Source organism: Argentina anserina, chromosome 6 (genome assembly GCF_933775445.1).
Source record: "Argentina anserina chromosome 6, drPotAnse1.1, whole genome shotgun sequence".
Lineage (NCBI taxonomy): Eukaryota > Viridiplantae > Streptophyta > Magnoliopsida > Rosales > Rosaceae > Argentina > Argentina anserina.
Window position 1 is genome coordinate 29,680,791 of NC_065877.1, and position 25,155 is coordinate 29,705,945.

Genomic DNA, 25,155 nt, shown 5'->3' on the forward strand with positions numbered 1-25,155 from the left:
GTTCTTTCAGATTTTTGTTCAATCATACATCATTTCCTGCACATTTCTACTTGACGATAGGTTTGGCTTGCTGGTTTAGGAAAAGTTACAGTCTGGGACTGTAACAGATCATATAGCCATGTAGGGGAGGCAACAATCACATGAACTTAAGATTCTTCAGAAATGGTTGTTCTAAGCACACATAAAGCAAACAAAGCGCATACTGAAATTTTATCATAAAACAAAGTGCCAAGCTCATTAAATTCAATATCTTATAAAACCACATAATCTTCAAAACTGAAACACCCTAGATAACAGATGTTCATACTCCCCAACAAACAAAAGTAAAGAAATATTTGGATCATTCCTAGTTCCATCTAGTTTAGCTAAAGCACAATGCTTCCGATGAAGGAAAGACAGCACATGTAGCAGGATTACATAAAGATGTTGGGCCTGGATGCCTTGTAAGTTGTCTTGAGCTTCCTGGATGGGGGCCTGATCTTCCTGAGAACCAATGGGAACTTGATCTTGGAGTTGTGGAACTGCTTGGTGCTCTCCCTCTTGCAGAGCTTTGCTGGAATAGTTGCTGTCTTAATGATTTGGATGCACGGAGACCTCACCCTGTGACGTGAGGCCATCTCAGTGTACATGTCTTCTACAGCACCATTCAGAGTTGTGTTTCTGTACTCCTTGTACATGTTGTGATAACCAGTCCTACTCTGGTATCGCAGCCAGATACCGTAGTTGTTGATTGTAGTTGGGTTCTTCTCAAAAATCTGCATAAAGGAACCCACTATCAGTATAACAACTTTTGTACAATAGAAATCAGTATCTCTATTAAGAATAATACAAAAATAAACAATTATAAGACAATTTTCCAGTGACACACCAGGACCTTAAATCAGAAGTGGATAAACCAATTTCTAATACAGTCAAGTTCAATCCATACTAGAAACGCAAAAAGAAAGCATACAAGTACGATTCACGATCAAAGTATTGTTTCATCATAAGACCTCAACTTCTTTCATTACATAACTGAACAACATTATCGTTGATGTATCCTTAATTTAAGCTCAGATATCTGTGGATAAAGGCTATTCCCCGACCACAAAATGTCTCATACTGAGCTGGGATACACATATATCATCATTGCAGTAACAAAACAAAACAATCACACATTGGCAAAAACCTACACATGGATCAACACTGCTGCTTTTATTAGAGCCTGGCTCAGATATATGTGAACAAAGTCTATTCCAAGACCACAAAAGGTCTCATATTGAGCTGGGATACACATTATCATCATTGCAACCAGGCCTCACAAAATACCCTATCTGCAAGCACAAACCAAGCCCTAAGCTTCTAACATTCAGCAATAGAAATGGCTTCTATGACACATTTGAATTAAGGCTCATATACAAGTGAATAAAGTCAATTCCCAGACCACAAAAGGTCTCATAATGAGCTGGGATTCGCAACTATCATCATTGCAACAAGTATCTCTTAATATCATTACATTGAGAGCAATCAACTAATAATTATCAAATTTGTTCCATGTATAACAAGCCCACATTTGGTAAAGTACAAAAGACTCATCGGCCAAAAAATAAGCGCTGTTGACAGAAATATCAGATAAATACCTCATTGATGGCCAAGATTTGCCCATTGCTCTTCTTAACCTTCTTCAACTTCCTCAAGAAGTACCTAAACAAAACATCCAAACAAACATATAACCCGGGTCAATATAAGATCCCAAAATACATAACCAGCAATCGAAAGAACTAAATCGACATCACTTCAACTTTATAAACAGAGCTTTACGGATTGTCATCACTTACCTAAGTTTACATTGGGTTCTCTCTAAGATTTAAAGTTATAATCTTTACGTATCAAAGTTTCAATCTTTAAGGAGAAGAAAAGCTTACCAAAACTTGGATTTGGCACGGACCTCATTGGTGTGCCACAGCTTCATGCGGAAGATCTTGGGATGCTCATCCTTCTCAGTTGGGAGAGCTCTCCCCACAACCTGGTACTGATGATACTGTTTTTCCACACAACAACAAAAACAAAGCAAATCAGTAAAACCCAGAATCAAAAACCAACAAAAGCTCATAGGTCCCCATTGTAACCAAAAACAACAACAAAAGCTCAAAACTTTGAAACCAACGCATCATAAAAATGGGAGACGAAGCATGTAAAGTGTTGCGGGGGAACAAGAGGCGATGTAAAAATGTGGAAGAAGAGAGAAGAGGGTGTATACCCTGAAAGGAGCCATTTGAGATACGAGGAGGAGAGACGGCTGTGAGTGCTGAGAGTGCTGCTGCTGCCTCCAAAACTCTCTCTCTTCGGCGACTATAAACAAGTCTCTTTAGGGTTTTAAACCCTAGCTCCCCGTCTCGATCTCTGGGCTTTTTGGCGGATCTAGGTTATGAGGCCCAAGATTCACTTTTGAAGAAGCCCAAACTTGCACAATTTGTTCTCATATTATTGCAAAATTGGGGAGCTCGAGCAATCCTATTTAATCTTGCACCCGAAACTTGTTTGATCGCGTGTCCATTCTTTTGTGATTGCGGGTTAGCTCTTGCTGGCCGTGACTGCTTAACCAAGTTTCTTTCTTATGTTCCAAAGTTTGTTCCCTATGTTCTTATCTTCTTCAAGTTAAAAGTTTCGTATTCAGTCTTTTTCTTCTTGTAGTAGTAGTTGTCAGTTTGTGAGTGATGAAGGTAATAATAATGTTGCTCACCATCTCTCAAAAAAAGTGTTGTTGATCAATCAACCGTTAATGTGTTTGGAGTCGGGACCTATTTGGTTCCACCAGTCTCTCATTAAGGATTTCCACAGCGAAGTCTATTTGATCAATGTTTATGTTGGTGCATTATAAGCTTGTCACTTAGCCTTGTATCACAAATCACTATAACCATTTCATTATTAAATGTTTCTTATTGACCCCAAAAAAAACAAGTAACTTCCTTGTGTATATGTCAGGTTGACCAATGTCATCCCTTTGGTAGTCTGGTACCTATATACCAACTTACCAAGTGAAATTCAAGATCTTAAACGTTTCCTTTGGTGCTACGTACTGACCTCGAAAGCTGACTAGAAAGTTGGGTACCCTCGCATTGTGGGTTTGATTTCATTTGCAATTTGGAGGATAAGCTTGGTTCAATTGGAGTTTGAACTTTGAACTTCAACATTCGACTCAAAGCAGCCCAAGAAGGTAGCATGAACGTGAGCAGTTGCCTTGATCGAGCTACCCTACTCGCTTAGGATACATGGTGATCACACAGAAAAGCCATCAACCTAGCAAATATATATGAACGAAAGTCCTTGACTCCATGTTGTCGAAGATTGATAGAGATATTTAGTAGAATAGTCTCTTCATAGTTCCTATCAGACCCAGGAAGACTTCCCCCTTCTACCAACAGATGCAATTAATTTCGAAACCAAAATTCAATTCCCACATGATTTTGAGATTTTGGAGTTGTTTGTAGAACGATACAGGTCCTAATTCAGGACCTACACGAGGACTTGCATTAAAATGTTGCAACTGAATGCAATTATGCCAAGGAAGCGAGATTGTCCACCTTCCCATTTGGAATCTGTTCATTTCTTCCATTGGCAGCAGATTGGACATTCTACTCTCTGCAATTTCTTTTGCGTCAGAAATGTCTACTGTTGTATACAATTTCCAAATAATGAAGTATATTCAGTTCCCACAAGGGCATTATGTGCTTACGATTGAGTTAATGGTCTATTTATCAACCTAATCAGATCATTTGGTAATATAACATTAGGTTCTGGACAGTGACTTGCACTAAGATGGCAGATGAATCATGAATGGATGAAAATGAGAACTAATGGAAAATAAAATGGGTGTAGGACGGCTAATGCTGCACAAAATTGGCCTTTTGGAGGGTAGTCCTGTCATAACCAACTACCTATCAATGTGGAATTAGTACAATTCTTCCATTGCAACAAATTCAAAGCATTTCAATTGTGCTCATTGGCAGCAGAGGATCAAACATCTATTCTCTGCACTCATTTGGTGTCAGATTTTATCTGTTGCAAGCAAAGCTCCCAAAGTAGTAAAAAATTCAGAACCGCCCATCTACACCATTTTTACCTCTAAGGGTAACTCAGAGTCTACTTACATTTTTTGCTTGATGGTTAATGGTTTAGTTCTGGATCACATATCTAATACACAGCTAAAATATTCTATCAACATATTCAGATCACATATCTGGAATTACCGTTGAATTAAGTGACCTCATTTGCAACATCAGATTGAAATAGTATGTGACAGTTCAAACGGTTGACTTGTTCTTTGTGTTATAATATGAAAACTGATAAGGGTTTCTCGCACCTAACAATTGACCAGCTTTTGATCTGTATTCAATTTCAGGACAAGCGACCTCCATACAAAATAATAGTCCAACTCTGATACGCAATGGGGATAAACAATTATCAAGCTTAAAGATAATATAGATTAGGATGAAAATAAAAAGATTCATAATTGATATAGCAATCCTGAGTCCTGACACACAGTTTTTAGGTATCTTCTCCAAAGTAATGAATTTGTGGAATAATAAGCAAGACTCTCATACCGGGTGTTTAAGTAAAACTCTGGTCTAAGTCTTGAGCTGTGGAACAAAATCAAACCATAAACTATAGATTTATGCAAGAAACAGAAGAATAATTCAAAATGTGTACAAAATGCACTGATGCTTCTGGTTTCATTACAGATTATGATCCTGTCAAGCTAATTAGCTAATCAATAAGATACAGAAGGAAGGAAAAACAATGAATCTAATTCCTGTGTATGGTTACCTCTAATCCTTTTCAATGAGAGGAAAACATAAATAAAAAGAAGTGAAAAAAATTGCCCCCCCCCCCCCCCCAGACTACTATGTTTACACATTTTCTCCAACTGCTAGCAAATATTGTTAAATCTCAGCACAATTCATTGGTGCATATCCCAGCCTAGACTTCTTTGTGTCATAAAGGATGTGAAAATTCTGCTGCTGATAGTTACCAATAATTGAAAGAGCAGATTTAGGAGTCCCCAAAATCGCTAAGCAAATAACCTCTTGAGGTTCAATCTGGATGAAGTAGTTCTCAACTGGGAAATCCCAAACAGCTCCATCTGCAAACACAATTGCAAATTCTGGTAGCTCCAGTTTCTCAACTCCAGACACATTGTAGCAAGGATCCAAAACCGGAAAGTCCTTCACTACCGGATACCCTTTAATCTTCTTCAGAAATGCCTCCTTGATGATCTCATAGGCAGGATCCGCAAAGTAACTCAATGTAGTACCTGAATCAATTATTGTACCTCCTGCCCCTTCTGATGACAATTTCCAAGCATCCTCCGGGATTTTCACCACTTCTCCTCCGACTAGGATAGATTTGATCTGAACATAGTAAAATGTATCAACAGGGTTGTCTATGCCAGCAACCAAGGAAGTGTAATTCAATTGAGGGTGGCTCAATAAGGCCTTGTCCTCCCCAAATATCAATTTGCTGCTGACATTCGTATCGCTGTTTCTATCAACAAGACAATACGAAAATGAATGACCATATAGTGATTGAAGCTGAGAAGCAAAGGAGAGAGGCCCTCTCCCTAGCCCCAATAGCCCTGCAGCCCCATGGAACAGGCCTCTATTCCAATGGCCACATCCAAACATCACATTCTCAACTTTTCGATACTCAGCCTTCCCAGCAGGTGATGTAAGATTAACAGTAAAAGTTTCAAGAGCAAAATCCCCAGTTGTGTTAGAACTATCCCCATACCAATAGAAATAAGGACATGTCTGGTTCTCAGCTTTGCAAGGCTGAGGAGGCTCAGGAGATGAAACCAACTGACACTTCGGATCATGGCAGCCTATGTTGCTGAATGAAGTTGAGTCTTTCGGATCATAATGAGGTCCGTTTTGCTCAAAACAATCATAACAAGGTGCACATTGAATCCAATTGAGGTCACTACCGGTATCAAGTATCAAAGAAAAGTGTTTAGGAGGTGTACCAATGAAAACATCCATAAAGTACTCTCCAGAGCCGAGGCTCACCCCGGACTTCAACGTCGCCTCAAGCTGGCTGCCACTGACATAAGACTCCGGCGAGGCTGCCGGAGCAGCAACAACAACCTCCTTTGTGGGGGACTTCTTGTCTTTCTGTAGCCTTGAAATGGTGTTCTGGTTCTTCCTCTCGACAATTCTGGTATGCAGAGTTTGAATTCTGGTCAAGTCTTTGATGGTGGACTCGAAAACAGAGTTTTTCTCGTGCCTCAAGTGAAGCTTCACTGATTGCTTTTGTGGACCAACTGCTTCATCTTCATCTTCTTCTTCATCACATTCTTCGTTCGGCGCTGATGCCGTGGTTGTTGACTCTGCTCTTCCGAAGCCGCAACCGTTGTGGGATGAAGAGGACACAGCATTGAAGCTCATATGCTCCGGAAACTCTATGCCGGCGAGAGTTGAGCCATTTGGCTTGTGATTGTTGTGGCTGTGAACCCGAGCAATAGATACAAAAGCGCTTGCGAAGGCGAGAAGCAGAAACAGAGCCAGAGAGGCATTAACCAACATAGTGACGATGATTTTCTCTTCTTGTTTGGCTACTGGGGAAAGAATCCTACATAAAACCCAGAAAGCATGAATCTTTGACTCAAATTACAAAGCTTTCTTGAGCAAACAGAAAGAACTCCAATAAGGGTCGTTTAATGTTCAAACAAAGGAGCAACGAGAACCCAGAAACAGAAACGAATTAGAGCAGGAAGCAGAGGAAAGAACGAAAACCCAGAAACTGAAACTTGAATTAGAGGTCAGAAATGTACAGAGAACACATTTACTGAGGTGATAAATATGTGTATGTGGGAGATATGAACTTAAATATATATATATATTGAAGAGAGAAAGCAAAGCCAAGAAAGAAAGAGGCGTCTGAGTTGTGGATGCGAGGGAGTAGTAGTAGTCTATTCTTCTCTATTGTGTTCAGAATCAACATCAAGGACTTTGAATCAAAAGGGAGAGGTGTGTTGAATACGCGGTTTCAATAAGAAAAAGTTTTATTTTTACCTTTATGGTTGTTTCTGTAAGTGCTTACCTGGTCTTCTTCATCTTCTGCTGCTTCCTCTCTATTTCTCTCGTCTTCTTCTTCATCATCAATTACCGTTATAAGCTTACAGACTTCAAGTGCCTGCCATTGCACCAGTCTTTCTCATATACTTTTTGGTGTTTTTTACTTCTGTTTATTCTTTAGTTTACTTGCTAATACAGTCCATGGTCCTGGTTTTGACTTTACATTTGTTCTGGGTGTTTAGCTTTAGTCATGTTTTTGAAAATCTAATAGTCATGATATTGAGTTATTTTTTTCTTAACGAAACAATTTGATTCCTTCTCTGTCGGGACCAAACTATGGAAACTGGAAAAGCAATGTGTAAATTTGGCCGAAAATAAAGACATATAAACAATGACGGATTTTGAAATTAAATTTCAGAGGGGCCAATGTAACATGAATTTTTTTATTAAATACTAATTACTACGCAATCATATTATATTTAGAGGTAAATTATACCAAAATACATACAATTATATCATAACTATAGCAATCATATCATAAAATATCTTCTATTAATAAAACAAAAAAATTATTAAAAAATGATTAAATTTTTGAAGTGTCCGAATTACCTTAGTGTATCAAGATCTACTTATTACTCAAAAAAAAAATCAAGATCTACTTATTCCTTAAATAAGGTAAATGGATAAGATAGTAATGGTACAAACAAAAGTCAAAAAGTCAACCCATGAGAGATAGGAAAATTAGCAAAATTATCTCCACATACACCACGAGGCATTGGAGGCAAGGGGAGAACTGCCACAACAATTGTCGATTGAGACTCATATGACGTGGGAGTGGATTTAAGTACAAATAGTGAGATTACACCCCTACGGTTTCACGTCAAAGCTAGTATGTAATTATACCATAGTTATTAACAAATATACTATAAATTAGATGTAATTATACAACAATTAAAGGAGAGATTTTGACTTGCACGGGGCCATGACCCCCTCTCGCACATGTAAGCCATAATTATTTTCCTTTTCATGTTTGAAAATGTATAAAAACGGAAATAACATAAAGAACACTTAACCAAAAATAATTATGAAGATTTAGAAAAAAATTACTGACATATATATGGGTAATTTACACTAAAATTAATCAAAAGTATGACAATATCAACATCATAACCATTAGTAGTTAAGTGAACTAAGCACGCATGACACTGTTTTACAAAAATGTGAAAAACTCTCTTTGCTAAGTAGAGTGGAGGACAACTCAAGCACCCAATGTATGTGATATCTAGCTGCTCTCTTTCTTTGTTTTAAATCAAGGGCTGATCGATGCGGTTGTTCTTAATATTTCGTTAGTGAAATTGTTTAATATACATGGGGATGTGGAGTTTGAATACAATAAACATTTACGAAATTCCAACATATAGATGTATCAGGAAGTTTGAAACGCTTTACTTCATGAAACCATTAAAATGTCACCCACCCAAGAACATATATATCCATTCTTCTGGCTGAGTATACTTCATTAAAATGTCGGTACCGCGCTTGCTTAACTTGCATATACTGTAGTTTGGTTAAGTCTAAGTTAAACTGTTGCCTTCATTATCTAATCTATAATTATCAGATAATAAACTGATCGAAGCTATCAAAGCTTTCAACCATATAGTTCTTCCTTTTCGTTTTCTTTTGGCTACCCCAACCTTAGTACCTTACTCAAAAATTAGGCAGGTGCATCATTTCAACCTGATAATTCAAACATGCATGCACAGCTTCTTAAATATATAGTCAGAGAAGAAAATTTTCTAAGGGCCGCAGCCGAACTGCGAGTATAAATTAAGCATTTATTATTCGTACGTAAGTAATAAATCAACTAGGGTATTCAACAGATCAACTCGTCATTTCTTTTGGTCAGATTCGTGACTAGTTGTGATAAGCAAGTCGATCACCCTGCAAAGAAGGGCATGAATAGTACGTACATTAACAGATAATCTATTACAAGATGATGGTATTATATGAAGAATAGACCGGAAAGTAAAGCCTCGCACACTAAAAGATCGACCAAACGCGCGGAAAGAATCTTGCTAGCTAAATTAACACCATTCCCATGGTTGAAGGTTGTGGTTTCCTGATGAGGATCGATGTGCAGTAGCCAGTAGCTAGGGTAGCATTAGGGGAATTCAAAGTGAAAGCGATTATATACTTATCATGACGATGGGCGAACCTTAAACGTTTTTAAGTGTTGTTTTGAACTACATCCCTCGCTTCGATGTTGATTGGTGATGACGCCGGTCGATTGTTGGACCTGCAGTCGTCACAAGTAACGCAAACACCGCAACGCTAAGAAGGAACCAGCGAAATTTCTCTCTCTTGATCATATTGAGGAAGTAAGAATTTCAACATATTTCTCGATTGATCGTACATTGACTCGTTAATCAAACTCGAACTCCTTATTTTGGGCATTATGACTCGTGAACTCGTGACCTTAACTTATAACGTACAAAAGCTACCGGCCTTCTTTTCCACATACGTGACAATTTGTAACGTTTGTTTTCCAAGGGAGAATGTACATTGCCGTAACTTGTTGAAACCTAGCTTTGGTCGATCAAGAATATAATCTCTCTGAGAACGAAATGGAAGAGAAAATGAGAATATATGTTGGACCAAATACTGTACCTAGCAATTCAATATGGGAGAATGTCTGCCATTATTTGCTTGGAATGTTCAACAAGACACCTATAAATATGAACACAAACACATAAAATTGACATGCCGTTGCCGCCATAATCATCTTTCAGTACTATAACATATAATATGTAGGGTTAATCAAGGATTTGTATAAGGGATTTGGTTTGCAGTGTTGGACTACTTTGGGTTTTGAGTAATGTTGACTCTAAACACTAACACTAATATAAAAAGCCTATAAACAAGGCTCTGAAACTGTAAAATATATGAACACTTGGTTTTTTATCAATAATTCTCACATTGTGTGCCATACAAAAACTTCTTGTCTCTGATCCCATGTGGTTCTGACTTTGAAATTAAATACCAAGATTTTGAATAAATTTCTATGTTATAGCAGCTAGCTAGTCGATCACTTAAAAGCCTCAGTATAATTCAAAGAGAAATTGGCCAGATTTTCAGGGTATTATTACCATGCTCTATATTCCCGACACAGTCGTCTGTACAATTGTAGCCAACAGTTTCAACAATCATGTACTGCTGTACGTATTAGAATCCAAGCTAGCTACTCGATTTGGAATGTATATATCGAGCACCTGTAACTCGATTTGGAATGTATTTCTTCAGCACCTGCAAAACATTTTTTTTTTCGATGAATAAGCCGGAAATTTGTTCAAATAAAAAAATTACGTACAACTAGTACTTTTACGAACATCAAAAATGTCAATTTGCACCTCAAACTTAACCATAATTGTCAATTTGCACCATGAACTTACATTTAGGTCAATTTACCTCCTATTTGGTAAAAATTACTGATTTGCACCCCATCAGTTACATTTAATGTTTTATATCCTATTTTAGGTCACATATCATGCATTTAAGGGCATTATTGTCATTATATATTTATTCATATTTAATAATGAAATAAATTAATAAAATTATTTAATAAGAACATTTGCTACTATGTTTTTTTTTGTTTTTTTTCGAAACATGTTATTGATTTATATATTTATTATTTTACGTGATATGGTATGTTAAAAGAAATTAAACAAATAGAAATAAATACATAAAAAATAAAAAATAAATGTGTATATATATATACACACACAACACACTACATTTGAATGAGTGTGTATGTTAAATATATAATTCGAAGTAGGGTTAAGTATGTAGAAAAAAAATATAAATAAATAATTTAATTAAAAAAATAATCCAAATTTTAAAGAATATTTTTATTTGTTTTAAAGAAAAATATAAATAGAAAATGACAACATTACCCCTCATGTGCATGACATGTGACAAAAAATTAGATAGAAACAGTTAAATTTAACGGATTCAGTGCAAATTGGCAATTTTTGCCAAGTTTAAGAAGTAAAATGACTCAAATGCAAGTTCGGGATGCAAATTGATAATTTTAACCAACTTTAAGATGTATTTTAACAATTTTACCATTCACGAACAATATACATAGCTTTGAGGTGTAATTACATAGCTTTCCCGTACACAACTGTGCAGGAGTCGCATCACTTTAGCATGGAAATCTATTTACCCTAGAAACAGTACGTGTTTATCTTAAAACAAGGCAGAAGTGGAATGTGGGAAAGAGTTTTTGTAATTTGACACACAAATTAAGCAGTTGATGGTGGTGGCGCTACGGCAGTCCCAACACGCAATCACGTTTTAGGCTTGCCTCAAACTCTCAAAGGGTTTAAACAAAATCAAACATTTGGATATTGGAGCAAGTAAAAAGATTACCAAGATCTTGAACTTTGGGAATAATATGAGGATTCCAATTGCCAAATCTGTCTTGTAGCATTTGGATGTGAATCAAAATCCCACCACATTCCTTTCTTCAATCGTCCGAATGTGAAAATCTATACCGAAGACTTTCGAAATAGCTGCTAGTTTTACTTCGAAGTACTTTTAATATTTCAACTGTTTTTCTCCCCCAAGGTATATAGATACATTATTGAAGCACTACGAGATAGTATTGCTCTATTGAACAAACATTTTATGTGGGAAATACTGCCTCCTGATATTTTTATCAAAGTTTAACAGTTCAATTGATGATGTATTGACGTCTCAATCTTAAAAAAGAGATCATCTTGGTCATTAGCGTCATAATTCATAGTTTATCAGTATCCATTTTAAACAAATGGTAGCTGCCTAAGTCCAAGTCCTTAAATTTTTTTTTTAAAAATAAAGTCCAAGTCCTTAAACCTCAATGAAACAAAGTTTCAGCAGGCTGCAGGGAAATGGATTTGCTTATTTACAGACGAACGTTAAAGAGCTTTTGCTTTAGAAAATCAAGAGCTTTTCATCGTTTTAACTTTTAACGCAGGTGAATAAGTTTACTTTCTTTGCATGTTAGTAATTTCATTTGTAGGTTCTAGACCAGGAAAGGTTTACTGTAAAATGTTCAAGAATGTTAAATTCACAAGCTACAAAGCAGTATTTACAACTTGATAATCAGTTGGTGCTGGTTCAAGCTAAATCCAATTTCTACAGTCTAAAACTGAGAATAGAAAAGTAGAAAATTGAGAGATAAAACTGTCTTATTTCTAAGAAATCCATTCTGTTATTGAACAAGAACAAAAGAACGACTCCAACGATGTTTGAAGAACAGTAACCACAAGACCAGAACCATCTATAGAAAACTTCAGATCCACAAGATCAACAAAAGTTTTGAACAAATGTAGAATGTATCGTGATGCTTCAGTATGACGAGCAGTAAAGATGTTTTATTACTATGATACTATCTAGTCATTATTGTACAACAGGCACAAGTATCTTGCTCATTTAGTCATGCTTGAATGCAATGTGTGAATACTGTTATGGTATTATCTGTATATTTCTAGAGTCTAGTACACACTCAAACGGTAAGGGTAGAATACTAGAATTCATCATGTGTTGTGGAAAGGTAATGTATTCATGTAGTTAAGCCAGCTCCACCAGACGTTTTTGTACAAATCACAAGTCTGACCCATGATTATGTCTAGGTTGATACGGACTCAACAGGCCTTTCAGACAAATCTTGCAATCCACAAACAAGATTCGCAGGCACAGCTACGTCAATCATTTTCGGATATGCGAGTTTTAGATCTGTAAAAATCCAGCCCAAAAGAAACAATAAGAGACTTAATCCAAGCCTCAGTGGTTGACACTAATGGGAGTTGTGGAATTGAATATCTAAAAGTTTGGGTACATAGTGTTTTACTTACTTGACATGATATTTTGAAATCCCTCCTGAAAATAAGCATTAAAATGAATTAGTTAGATAAATGCAGGGAAGAAGAGTGTTCAATATAAGCAATTTATTCAATGAAAGTGACCATCACTTCAAAAAAAGAACGGCAAAGAAAAATAGGTGCACCTTATCTTTTGTAAGCCGAGGATTATAGACCATCTCTTCCCCCACAGTGCTCACCTGCATCCGAGGAGACATGTAGCATAAGAAGCTGCCAAGATTTACTTGGTAGAAAAGATATAGAAAATCAAATGGTTCCATACAGTAAATCCCTTGTAATCATGAGCAGGATAGATTAATGTATCCTTGGGCAATGTGAAAATCTGCAGATGTAAACACAAATACATTAGTGGTTCCCAAAAATCATGTTATCTGTATAAGTATATATTCATTTCTTCCCCATGGATTTAAAGGTATGATATCTCATCAGCTTGTACTTGCCTGTGAATGGACGGACTCATAGAGTTGATCTGAGCTGCCACCCTGCAGAGAGATTGAACAAAACTCAACATAAGGCCCTAGACAAATCCCTTTACAAGTCTGAATAAAGAGATAGTCAACTCTTTTCAGGAAAGCTTGTAGTGCTTTTATTTTCTTTGTAAAAGGAGTGAATCAGTTGGTAAAAATAAGAAGAGTTGAGAAGTTTACATACTGTACCTGAAAATCAGTTCTCCCACATCCACGTATGAGTAGAGTATCTCCAGTGAAAGCCATCCTTGGCTGCGGTTGGTTAGGCCCATCACCTGTAACGTAGGAAACACAACCTACCGTATGCCCAGGAGTAGCTCGAACCTACAATAAAAATAAGTCCAAGATTCATATGTACCAATACATGTGCACACATACCCAGAGGCAGACAGAATGTGATTCAGAGAATCGCATTTATAACCAACTAATCCCAATCAGTAACGAGACATATTCAGTACAGTTGGTTATTTAACTATTTATCTTTTTTGCAGTCAGTTCATAGCACGATCATGATGTAGACCTAAGACATCTACAAAACAGCACATACAAGCACAAACAAGAACAGAGATGCATACATGTACATTCACACACAGCAAACATAAACAGTACGGGACTAGGCAAGTCAAAATCTCTAAATACCAGACAAACTTAGTTGCAAAAGACTCATGTTTCTTGCCATCTCTTTCAATTCACCTGGGATGCGATGCAGTAGACCACAGCATAAACCAGTACATATGATCCTCCTAGACTAAAGTTTTAAAGTTGATGAGATACCATCACCATATTACAGAACTATTTCCTAATTAATCAGACAAGAGCTGACTCTTCAGCCCTCAAACCTCATAATGTGTTTCCAAAACTCTGGCCGAATTGGAAAATTATTCAACCTATTTAACTTCTACATTCACCTGGGAGGCTATGACATTGATCTCCCTAGTACTCGCTCATTATTTCATTATGACTACGAAGACGACTTGATCTCAATAAACACCAAAGAGACAAAGTATATAGACAAAAGTAGAACTATATCCTAGCTCAGAAAACAAGCATTTACAGTAGTTCATCCACTCACGCCTCAATTAACACACAGTTTCTCCACTAATCTCAAAACAATAAACTCAAGTGATGCCAAACCTCCAAATACAGGTCTCCGAAATAGATTTTATCACCAGCCTCAATCAAATGATCAGCTTTCGACTTGCTTGCCCTTGAAATCACAGACTTCACACCATCAACCTTACTCTGCCATAAACAACCACCACATTCACATCAAGATCAAAGTACCAAACCACATAATGCATAAAGATCACAACTTTTTTTCTCCCATATCTCTAAATTGCATAAAAGACCACAACTTTGTCCCAACCAGCACAATCCCAAAATCCCCAAAACAAAAAAGGATTGAGAAAAAAGCTACAAAGTTCAAACCTTGATGAGACCAGTGCCAGTGATATGATCAGCATGAACATGAGTGTTCATAGCATAAACCAGCTTCAAACCCAACTCCTTAACAAGGGAAAGATCCCTCTCCACTGTCTTATCCACAGGATCAATCAACTGCAAATCAGATCGATATGATCATAATAATTTCATAACCAACCAATCAAATCCCAGAATCATATTCATTTGTTTAAGATAAAGCCAAAGGCAGAACCAGAGCGGGTTTGTCGGGGTGGGACACGTCGGCGAGGAGGTAAGTGTAGGTGGAGGAGTCCTTCTCGAAAAGCTGACGGAAGAGAAGCTTGGGGGAGGATGAGGAGTGAGACGACGTCGTGTAAGAAGAGACGGCCATTGCGGGTTTGGGATGGAGAGAAGGGAAACGGGAAGAGAGTGAGAAACGATGAAATGGGAGGAGACTGAGTCGAAGCATAATGGTTTTGCTTTGGTTTGAAGTTTGTAGTGGGTTGTTTCTGTGGGTAGGCGACAGCGATGAAAACGAGTAGCGGAATCGTGGTCTTTAAGGTGGATATATCAGAGGATTGCGATTGGCTTTGGCTTTGTGCGCGCCAAACCCAGTGAGTAAATGACAGCGACTGCTGTGAGTGCAAGAAGGGCCGAATGCGAATGGGTGTAGTGCTACTAATTCCATACACACCGAATCTGACGGTGAATAGAGGACTGTATTGAAATGCATTTGGGTTATATGAGATGTGTTTGTGGTGGATTAGGACCGTTGCACTCATACAACGTTGCAACATGGAATTTCCCGAATGCAATGTTAATTATGGTCCGACTGTGTACGCAATTTTATTGAGTTTGTTTTTTTTCCTTGATAATGAAATAAATATATATTCATTATGTATACATAAAAAAATGTAGTGACAGCCAATAATTTAGCTCAACTTTATTTGACCATGGAAAATGAATTCAATATACAACAAAATAATAGGAAATCATAGAAGAGAATTGCGATGTACATATTTAGGGAACTAATTGAATGGAAGAGTATTTAGGGAAGATGAAGTAACATAAAGTAAAAGGTAGCGAGCTCATTCAGGCACATGAGAGCAATGGAATTTGTCATCTGAGTATATCATGCATCGATTTGTAGTGATCTAGAAGACTAGAACCTTGATCGTCTACATTCCGCAGGAAGGCCTTGGGGAAATCGTTGTAGGTCAGTACAGTAGTTGTAGACCATGAACTTCTGCTGCACCCATCGAATCCTGTTTCGGCCCGCGGCATCTAGGTTATGATTCTGCCATGCGCTCTGTTGATCAGTTAAGGAACTAGTCGAAGCAGAAGTGGAGACACCGCATGAAGATGACGACGAGCCAGCAACGCAGGCATTGGCCTTGAAGTTTCTGTACGAGGCAGTGAAAGGAGCATGAGTCCAGTCAGTCTTGACGCGCCCGCCTTGTGTAGCCCAATCATCAGCATTCCACAAGCTCGAGTAAATTCTCATCGGTTGGTTTTTGGGGAAGGGAACGCCAACTGACTCCAAGTTGTGGAACACTCTGATCGGAATGTTATCCACCAAGAATCTGAAGAAATGAACGAGCTAGTGTTAGAAGACCCTTCTAAATGGTGATCGAATGCGGGAAAGAAATTGGTTAACGATGCTAGTGAATGACTACTTACATAATACGTTGGCTGTTCCAGACGAGCGAGTAGGTGTGGAAGGCCTTTGTAGGATCAAACCAAAGATGGAATTGTTGTTCTCTGTTTCCTTTTCCCTGGCTGAACACATTGGTGTGGAGAGTGTAGGGATTACCAGAAGAGTTTCCCAAAAACTCGAAATCGATTTCATCGTGAGTTGGACCTTGAGAAGACAACTGCACATGTGTTCATGCAAGAAATCAGTATATATTGATGAAAGTATATACAAAAGGGGAAGTAAATTCTAAATTACTAGCATAAATGAAGAAATATGTAGCTAGACATACATAGTATGCAGTAACAGTGCCAGCTGAGTTGCCCGCAACAAGTTTGATTTGCATGTCGATCCTTCCAAACAAGTACTCATTCTTGGACTTGAAACCAGACCCGGAATATTGGTCGAGGTCGAGAGAGAGAAGTTGTCCTCCGTTGAGTATCTTAGCACGTTGCTCGCCAAATGTGATGTCAAAGTCTTGATAGAAATTACCAGCTGAAGCCATGGCCACGAAAAGACTAATCAACAACACAGCAGAGAGGTGAAGCATCACTGAGACCTTAGAGGAAGACATGACGTTTAAGAGAAGTTGTAGGTTTAGAGAAAGAAGATGAAGCTCTTGTTGTCTTTGATGCTATAGTTGGGGTATTGAAGCCCTTTTATATGCATTTAATCGAGCTCTAGTTTAAGTATGCCGCATTACATAAGAATAGCGACAGCTCTTTGATATTGAAAGCTGGTGACAGGTCTACAAAGTTTAGACAATTGACTAGCTATGATGAAAGGAAATAACGAGCTTTGATTTTGGCCCGGCGGTGCCAATTCAAATCAATGGACTCTTGCTTGGGTTGTTACATTATTTAAGTTGGTGATGTTAGGAATTGGAGTCATTCATGTATTATGTATAAATGATGTAGACAAACTGAACTCTGGTATAGGCGCGTTTTGGTGGCCGATCAAGTATATACGCATGTGAAGTTCTAATAATTATATATCCGGATATATACCTACCTAAGGTGAACACAGAACCGAGTTCACATTTATTCTAAAAAGAAAGAGAACAACCAAGTTCACATTTATAATAGTTAGCAGCTTGGTTAGCAAGTAACATATGAGTTACGTTTCATGTACGTGTTGATGAGAAACAAATTTACGGACCACCTTTTTTAACCACCTTCATGCTCACTTATCTAGATGAAAGTCATGTGTCATAGATTAACTATGATATAACCATGATTATCTATATAAATTAAGAACACATGGTAAAAATAAATTAATAATTAATTTAAGAAATGTAAGAGTTAACTATAGTATAACTATAATAAAAAAAAATACACATGACTTTCATCTAGGTGGGTGAGTATGAGTGGACATATAAGGGGTGGTCAATGAATTTGCTTCCCGTGTTGATGATATTGACCAATGAGTCGATGCTCAGACAATCAAAAGTTTTTATATGTGCATTGTTGCACGGCTAAATATATGGCCCGAGAGTGAAGGAAATTGAACAATGAATTAAGGAAAACCACATATATATATATATATATATGCCTAAATTATAAAATATATAGCATAATAACGAACCATTAATCTTGGTTAACAAAGATGAATCCATCGTAGCAAAAAAAAAAAAACATGAATCCAAAGCTCGTATTACAAAAATACTTAAATAAAGTAAAATCAATCCAATAGTCCACATTTTTAATGAAGTAAAATCAATTAGTCTAAAGATTCAGAAAAATTCTAGGGTACGTTGTTGTATAGCATACATCAGCTGCATCCACCCCACGTACATCAACATCTTCTCCCTCTATCCATCGTCTGATCCTGTTGTATGACATATAACAGCTGTACAACAGACGAACTTTAAGATTCAAGCATGCAATTCTTATTTTCTCATTGAAAAAAAGAAAGTACCTAGAATTGTTTTTGCAACAATCACTTACCGGATCCCCGATATATAAACTGTCTTATTTAAGCTCTCGTAATTGCAACCCAAGGCTTCATGCTGATTTTTAAGACATGCTTGTTAAGGTTCAGACAGTTGGTCATTTTCGGAGAGCTTGTCACTGCATTGTTGATTTAAGATGTTTCCCCCTCTCTAACTTTTGGTGATATTATAGTCTTCACATAGATGACTGCATTAGATGACAAACTCTATTGTGCGGAAGCGACCAACAATCCCACACACGGGTCCAATAATGTCGATACTCCCCCACTTTAGTCACCCGGTGGAGTTCGGGTATGAGGTTTTCCACAAAACGTCTTGACATTAGTGTGTGTGGTATCAATTTATATAACTCAAATATGACTCTTCACATTTTTCAATATGAAGACAATATCCACCTTGGCATGTTTCGAGTCATCACCAATTGTTTCACGATCTGAATAGCTCCACCTGACCACAAACATTGATCCAAGTCCAAATCTTGTGACCTCAATCCAACTAGGAGCTCCACTAAATTTGATCCTACGAGACATCAAGTCTCAAACGTAACTTGGGCTCTGATACCAATTGTTGTGCAGAAGCGATCAACAATCACACACACGGGTCAAATAATGTCGACACCCCCCCACTTTAGCCACTTGGTAAAGTTCGGGTATGAGGTTTTCCACAAAAAGCCTCGACATTAGTGTGTGTGTGGTATCAATTTATATAACTTAAATATGACTTTTCACAATTTTGAATGTGGAATTCCAAATGATTCAAATCTAAGTCAATCTATTTCCAACAAACTCGTCTCAAGAACTCACTCTCCTTTTCCTACTCTGGTTTAGATTGTATAACATCAACTTCTCTTCATCGCAACTCATCAAAACTTTACCATCATCTAATATCTGTATGGGAAATAGGTAGTCCTCCATAGCAGTATTCATACGAAAATTATAATACGTTTTAGCTAGATGTAAGGAGCCTCGACAAGGCACCGTAATTCTCAAAGAAGTGCTTAAGAATTTAGTCCAAGAGTTCTCATTCCCATATTCCTTCATCACCCATATTTGTAGTGTAGGATATGACCTTTAGTTTTGGAACATCGATTCCCTCGATTGTAAAGATATACAATGAGACTATTTTCAATAGTAATCCCAATTCCAACGATGATATCTGAGCTGACACAAATCTCGTCCAAGTACTCATTGTCGATAAAACTGGATAAGGACGCCATCTCTCGAAATTGCTCCTCAGCCAAATCCAAAGCTACTATTCTCGATCTCGAACCATCTAGGCATCCCTTAGAGTCAAACACGAGTTCAGCCCAGTGTAGAGCTCCGTTTAATAAGCACCCTTGGCCGACCATTTTAACAATCATTTGTTCCAATCGGGCGACAATCTTCAAAAACATCTCCAGGAACCAGTTTTTAGTGCAAAGAGATAAATTTGGGTGAAGCACTCTGTATTAGTGCTACTTATGTTCCCAAGCATGACCTTGTAATCTTCAGAGCTAGAATCATAACCGAACCCAAAAAGATTAGGGAGAAAATCATCATCAGAAACATTACGAAAACGGCGAGCATTTGGTATCCTGCACTAGGATTCCATACAAGAACAAATTCACGACGCGTCCGAACCCATGTTAGCATATCAAGCCATTGCAGGATTCCACAATGTAGATCGATGCGGTAAAACGCAGTCGTAACATGCGACAAAACATAGCCCCCTGAAAACTCTAGTTTTAGTTCTCTGCATGCAACATGGCTATTACCTTTATGGTTCAATAACTCTTCGATCGTAGTCGACGGATTGAGGAGGCTCCATTGAAACAAGAATCTTCAAGCGGTTTCTGCAGTTCTTGGCACGATTGGCGTGCTCCATAACAAAAGAAGAACTTGAGATTAAATCATACCATGGCTTGCATACACACTTAAATCGCCTCAAGGAGCTCTCTGGAATTTCTCTGAAGCAGCAAAAGTTTCGTCTATCTATTCATCTATAAATAGTTAAATACAAGTAGAATTACGGGAATGTGGCCTGGGCCTAAAATTTAGAAAGAAAGAGCCACCTGACACTGACCCGAAGGCCCGACCCGAGCGAGCTTAAGCGAGAGACCAAAACAATGGTGGCTGCGTCCGCCTCTCTTTGAATGAAGAAGAAAGCGAGGGACTTGTTCCGAAGAATCATCAGACCCTTCTTCACCGACCGCCCGAAAACAATGGAGAGTTCACAGCAACAACGTTATAGTTACAACCCAACTCTTCGTTGGAATCCCGAGGTCGAATCCTACTTGTCCAGCGCTTATGCACCCGCCCATTTCTCTCGCATCTCCAAAGCCCTCACGTACTTCTCTCTCTATTTCAACTCTTGCTTCAGTTTCTGTGACTGCTACTGTTTTTGTAACTGGGTTGGGTTTGGTTTAGGCGGCCGTCTTGTTATTCATGTATTAGAGTGAACACACTCAAGTCCACGCCGGACTCTGCCATCGAGAAGCTGAGGGAGATTCTGAAAGGGGCTTCGATTTCAAAGTGTGAAGTAGAAGGCTTGGAGTACTTGGTGTTTGTGAAGGGCTCAGGTCCTCACTCAGTTGATTACGGTTGTGATGATGAGGATGGCAATGTGAACCCTCCTCTTAAGGAGGTTCTTGTCAGCCGCAAATGTGCCGAGGCGGTTCTTCGTGGTGCCGAGGTTCGCTCCTTTATTCATTTTCATGTCTTTTATTGATTGATCTTAGTGATTAGCTGAATAAAGAGTTTCTTTTCTTTCTTGTAATGTAGGTGTATGTTCCTGGTGTATTGGCTTGTAGTGCTCATGTGGAGAAAGGGGATGAGGTTGCGGTTTCTGTGTCGGTGGAGCAGCCCGGTGCGGAGGGTGGATGGGTGGTTGGGATAACTAGAGGGACTATTCTGCAAGGTGCTGAGACAGGTAACGTATTTAGCATGATGCTGAAGTGATGTTATGAGTTTTGTTAAATTGAAGTTAAGATATGTTGCTAAAATGATGTGTTGTAGATCCTTATCATACTGAAAGGAGTGGGCTGTATATTGGCCGGGGTAAAGCAATGATGACTAGGTCTGGGATTTTTCGTGCTCCTGAAGGAATTGCTGTGGATTTCAGTGACAGAGTATATAATCTGCCCTCTTTTCGTGGTATGATTTAATTAATTTCCTACATGTTTAGCAAAAGGATTTTTTGAATATATCAAAACGAGGTGGAATATAGAAAAATTTGTAGACATTGAATGTTCTTTTGTTTGGATATGCAGGTGTGCTTGAGGGGGAAATATTTCTACAAAATCTGCCAAGCATTGTCACTGCTCATGCACTAGGTACGTATTACAGTATTATGGTTTCTGAAATACTTAACATATGTTATTGCTTCATAATCACCATTGAATTCTGAAAGGCTGTGTTTTGGTGTGTCAACATCTCAAAAGTGATACCATAGTTTCTGTTAGGAAAATTTGTGTTAGTTTTTGTTGGTTTCTCTTTGGATGTGGTTGGTATTTTTATCATAGGATAATGTTTCATTCCATAGGAATTAGGTTCCTATTGGTATATGCCTCTGAATTGACTGTTTTGTCTCAGTGAGTTTCTTTTCGTCGCTTGTTTTCCTTTTATGTTTTAGATCCTCAAAGAGGTGATCGCATTCTAGACATGTGTGCTGCCCCCGGGGGGAAGACAACTGCAATTGCAATTCTTATGAAGGATGAAGGGGAAATTGTTGCTGCTGATAGATCTCACAATAAAGTAAACTTTGTAACTAAAGATAGTCCCTATCATGCATCTCCTTTGGCTTTTTTGTTGTTGTTGTTGTATATGTAGGTCATATCAGATTGTAGTTCCTTATATAGAGTTGTGTCCTTTTTGGTTTTATTTTTCATATGTAGATATGTTGTATTTTCCTTTTTAAGTCTGGAACGACTTTACTGCAAAACGAAGTTGGGTCACAGAAAAATGTGAAGTTCAATCTTGCATTCCAATATTCCTGCATTCTTAATTTTTTCATTCCCTGAATCATATTTAGGTCATGTTATATTGTAGTTCTTTATAAAGTTGTCTCCTTTTTGGTTCCCGCTGTTTTCAAATGTGAATATATTCTGTTTTCCTTATTGAAATCATACTATCATTCTAGAAGTTGTCTCACAAAACAATGTAGAGTTCAATGTTGCATAACCAATATTCCTGCCTTGATTTCTTTCCTTTAAGGTTTTTGGTTATCTTATGTTATTCACACCCACCATGTTCGTAGGTACTGGATATTCAGAAATGGGCCTTAGTTGTATTACCACTTGCAGACTTGATGCTCTGAAAGCTGTTTGTAGTGGGAATAAATCAGATGATATAACTAATCTATGCTGCAATGAAAATAATTCAAATCAAGGTTCCGAATTGATGAAGTCAGAAGAAGAGAAAATTGAAGCGATTGCCACAGAAAGGTTGAATGCCAACAAGGACTTTAAGAAAAATGGTAGGTCAATATACTCTGTTGGTCTGCCCAAAAACCCGTTAAACTTGTGAAATGGAGCAAAAAAAAAAGTATAGTACATTATTTACAATAGCATCTTGTATATCATGTATATAGTATATTTCCCATATTAGAGCTAAGTTGGCACACTTTGCGTAAATGTTATACATGAAATGGGTCTTTCTGAAATTAGAAGTTCTTTTCTAACTCAATGTCATAGTTGCCAATGAAAAAGCGAATGAGAGAACTTACATTAGCAGAGCTGACATCAGGAAGGATATGCGAAGAAAGCGTAATGGTCCAGGAAGAAATCAGTGCGTGGGTGGCAAGGCTGAGAAGTCAAAAGGCTTTGTTCCCAACAGTTTTGATCGGGTTCTTCTAGATGCTCCCTGCTCAGCTCTTGGTTTAAGACCTCGACTTTTTGCTGGAGAGGTACTATGGTCTAATCAATTTTTGCGTTCTTTTCACGTTTACTTATTTAAATCGATTTTATACCTTCTGCTCTTTTTGGATAGATTTGAATTCTATGCTTATTAGTGCTTTGTTCAGTTGTTGAGGTGTTCGGTTTGTTCATTTTTCATTTGGGTGAGGGTCTCCAGTCAGACCCGCCAATAAACAGTTAAGTGATTAGTGAACCTGTGACAGATATTTAGACTTAGTTGGTGGTATCTGAAAACATATCTCGGGGACGCCCTAACACTCATGGTATCATTATAATTCTAATGAAATATGGCCGGTTTGAGGTTCCATTTTTCATTTGAGATCTTAGTCTTTAGAAGGTAGATTTTTTTCTTGATATCTGTTTTGGCATTTTCTGTGGGAGGACAGTAGCGATATCATTGCAATGGTAATCTACATTGGGAAATTAATTCCTTGCTTCACGATTTTTTAGAAGTTTTACTTCTAACATACTTTAGAAATTTGGAATTTAGATGTATATAGGTTATTTTAACTTACTTCAAAAGCTTCTTCTACATCTGGGAGGATTTGAATTTCATCTTGCATATTCCAGGAAACAGTTGAATCCTTGAGAAAACATGCGAAGTATCAAAGGAAAATGTTTGATCAGGCTGTTCAGTTAGTACGTCCGGGTGGAGTTCTTGTGTATTCAACGTAAGTAGATTGGCCGTCTCTTATTCATATTGTTCTATTGAGCATTGCATGATGTGTATCAAAGTACTTAGTTTCCTTCTGTTCTGTATCATCTTACCCTCGAAGTAAACTTCCAATATTGTTTTCGTATGTAGATGCACGATAAATCCTGGAGAGAATGAAGCTGTAGTTCGATATGCTTTGGATACCTATAAATTCCTATCTTTGGCACCACAGGTTAGATTATATTTTGTTATTAGGAGGTCTATATAATATTACTCTTTACGTTTATCTCTCTATGTTTCTATTCGTTATATGATTTTTCATATACTTCTGACTTTGATTTGTAGAACCCTAGGATTGGAGGACCTGGTTTAGTTGGTCGATTTGAATTTCCTGATGGATATACTGAGTAAGCTCTACTTCACTACATACCTATCTTAGTTGCTATCTTGTACTATTATTTTTAGTTGGTATCATGTGGGAAATAAATAATTCTACATCACTACACGCTTATCTTTATTCTATTCTGTACAATTTATGACTTCAAAATCATATGTTGTTGACCAAATTACCAAAAATAAGTTTCTGTTTAATGAAAACAACATCGAAGAAAATAGTTTAGAAATATCAAACGATATCAAAATCACATATTGACTAAATATGATCGACCTCACAGGGAGTGGCTGAAACCTGGCCAGGAAGAACTTGTTCAGAGGTTTGACCCATCATCTCCGCTTGATACAATCGGCTTTTTCATAGCCAAATTTGTAGTTGGATCAAAAGACTCCAAGTTGGAACAATCTGCAACTTGACAGAATAAGCAAGCAGGGTATTGGCAACCTATGTAATCTAATTCAGTTAGTCAGCCAGATCATCCGTATCATCCATCTGGAATGTAATTTAGTAGTTCTATATTACATAGACTAGAGAAGTTTCGTTGAATGAATCTCGAAAGTGCATGTGTTACTATGAAGTTGGAACTATACAAATGGTCATCGGAATGCAGTTTCACAATTTGCAATTTTGCATCAGTTAGAATTTACAGTAGTAAGAAGGCATTATATTATAAAAAGACACAGCAGGCATTGATTGCTGTTGGTTATTATTTACTCATCCCATACATAAC

General features: G+C 37.6%; 4 protein-coding genes and 3 non-coding genes across 7 annotated transcripts; 1 reads left to right on the forward strand and 6 right to left on the reverse strand.

Moving 5' to 3' along the window:
* Positions 1-182: 182 nt before the first annotated feature.
* On the reverse strand, positions 183-6,817 carry LOC126797243 (uncharacterized). Its single transcript, XM_050523902.1, has 6 exons — positions 4,935-6,817; positions 4,343-4,448; positions 2,240-2,331; positions 1,905-2,020; positions 1,620-1,683; positions 183-755 (listed from the first exon to the last, which is right to left on the reverse strand). The coding sequence occupies exons 1-6, from the start codon at positions 6,558-6,560 to the stop codon at positions 414-416; spliced, it is 2,346 nt and encodes a 781-aa protein (XP_050379859.1). The 5' UTR covers positions 6,561-6,817; the 3' UTR covers positions 183-413.
* LOC126801299 (small nucleolar RNA snoR69Y) lies at positions 1,045-1,139 on the reverse strand. The gene has a single exon (XR_007672794.1). It is a non-coding gene; the product is annotated as a small nucleolar RNA snoR69Y (small nucleolar RNA).
* LOC126801297 (small nucleolar RNA snoR69Y) lies at positions 1,204-1,295 on the reverse strand. Its single transcript, XR_007672792.1, has one exon. It is a non-coding gene; the product is annotated as a small nucleolar RNA snoR69Y (small nucleolar RNA).
* LOC126801298 (small nucleolar RNA snoR69Y) lies at positions 1,383-1,477 on the reverse strand. The gene has a single exon (XR_007672793.1). It is a non-coding gene; the product is annotated as a small nucleolar RNA snoR69Y (small nucleolar RNA).
* Positions 6,818-12,428: 5,611 nt separating the features above from the next.
* LOC126801072 (persulfide dioxygenase ETHE1 homolog, mitochondrial) lies at positions 12,429-15,382 on the reverse strand. Its single transcript, XM_050528524.1, has 9 exons — positions 15,095-15,382; positions 14,869-14,997; positions 14,575-14,682; positions 13,630-13,764; positions 13,414-13,455; positions 13,236-13,295; positions 13,099-13,152; positions 12,947-12,971; positions 12,429-12,827 (listed from the first exon to the last, which is right to left on the reverse strand). Exons 1-9 carry the CDS (start codon positions 15,308-15,310, stop codon positions 12,721-12,723), a joined length of 876 nt encoding a protein of 291 aa, XP_050384481.1. The 5' UTR covers positions 15,311-15,382; the 3' UTR covers positions 12,429-12,720.
* Positions 15,383-15,980: 598 nt separating this feature from the next.
* Positions 15,981-17,139, reverse strand: LOC126800662 (xyloglucan endotransglucosylase protein 1-like). The gene is made up of 3 exons (XM_050528059.1): positions 16,827-17,139; positions 16,522-16,715; positions 15,981-16,424 (listed from the first exon to the last, which is right to left on the reverse strand). The coding sequence occupies exons 1-3, from the start codon at positions 17,106-17,108 to the stop codon at positions 16,004-16,006; spliced, it is 897 nt and encodes a 298-aa protein (XP_050384016.1). The 5' UTR covers positions 17,109-17,139; the 3' UTR covers positions 15,981-16,003.
* A 3,477-nt stretch (positions 17,140-20,616) lies between these two features.
* LOC126800663 (rRNA (cytosine-C(5))-methyltransferase NOP2C) lies at positions 20,617-25,155 on the forward strand. The gene is made up of 12 exons (XM_050528060.1): positions 20,617-20,810; positions 20,891-21,155; positions 21,245-21,392; positions 21,479-21,616; positions 21,733-21,795; positions 22,095-22,238; positions 22,719-22,937; positions 23,155-23,366; positions 23,947-24,047; positions 24,182-24,263; positions 24,377-24,438; positions 24,706-25,155. Exons 1-12 carry the CDS (start codon positions 20,617-20,619, stop codon positions 24,839-24,841), a joined length of 1,764 nt encoding a protein of 587 aa, XP_050384017.1. The 3' UTR covers positions 24,842-25,155.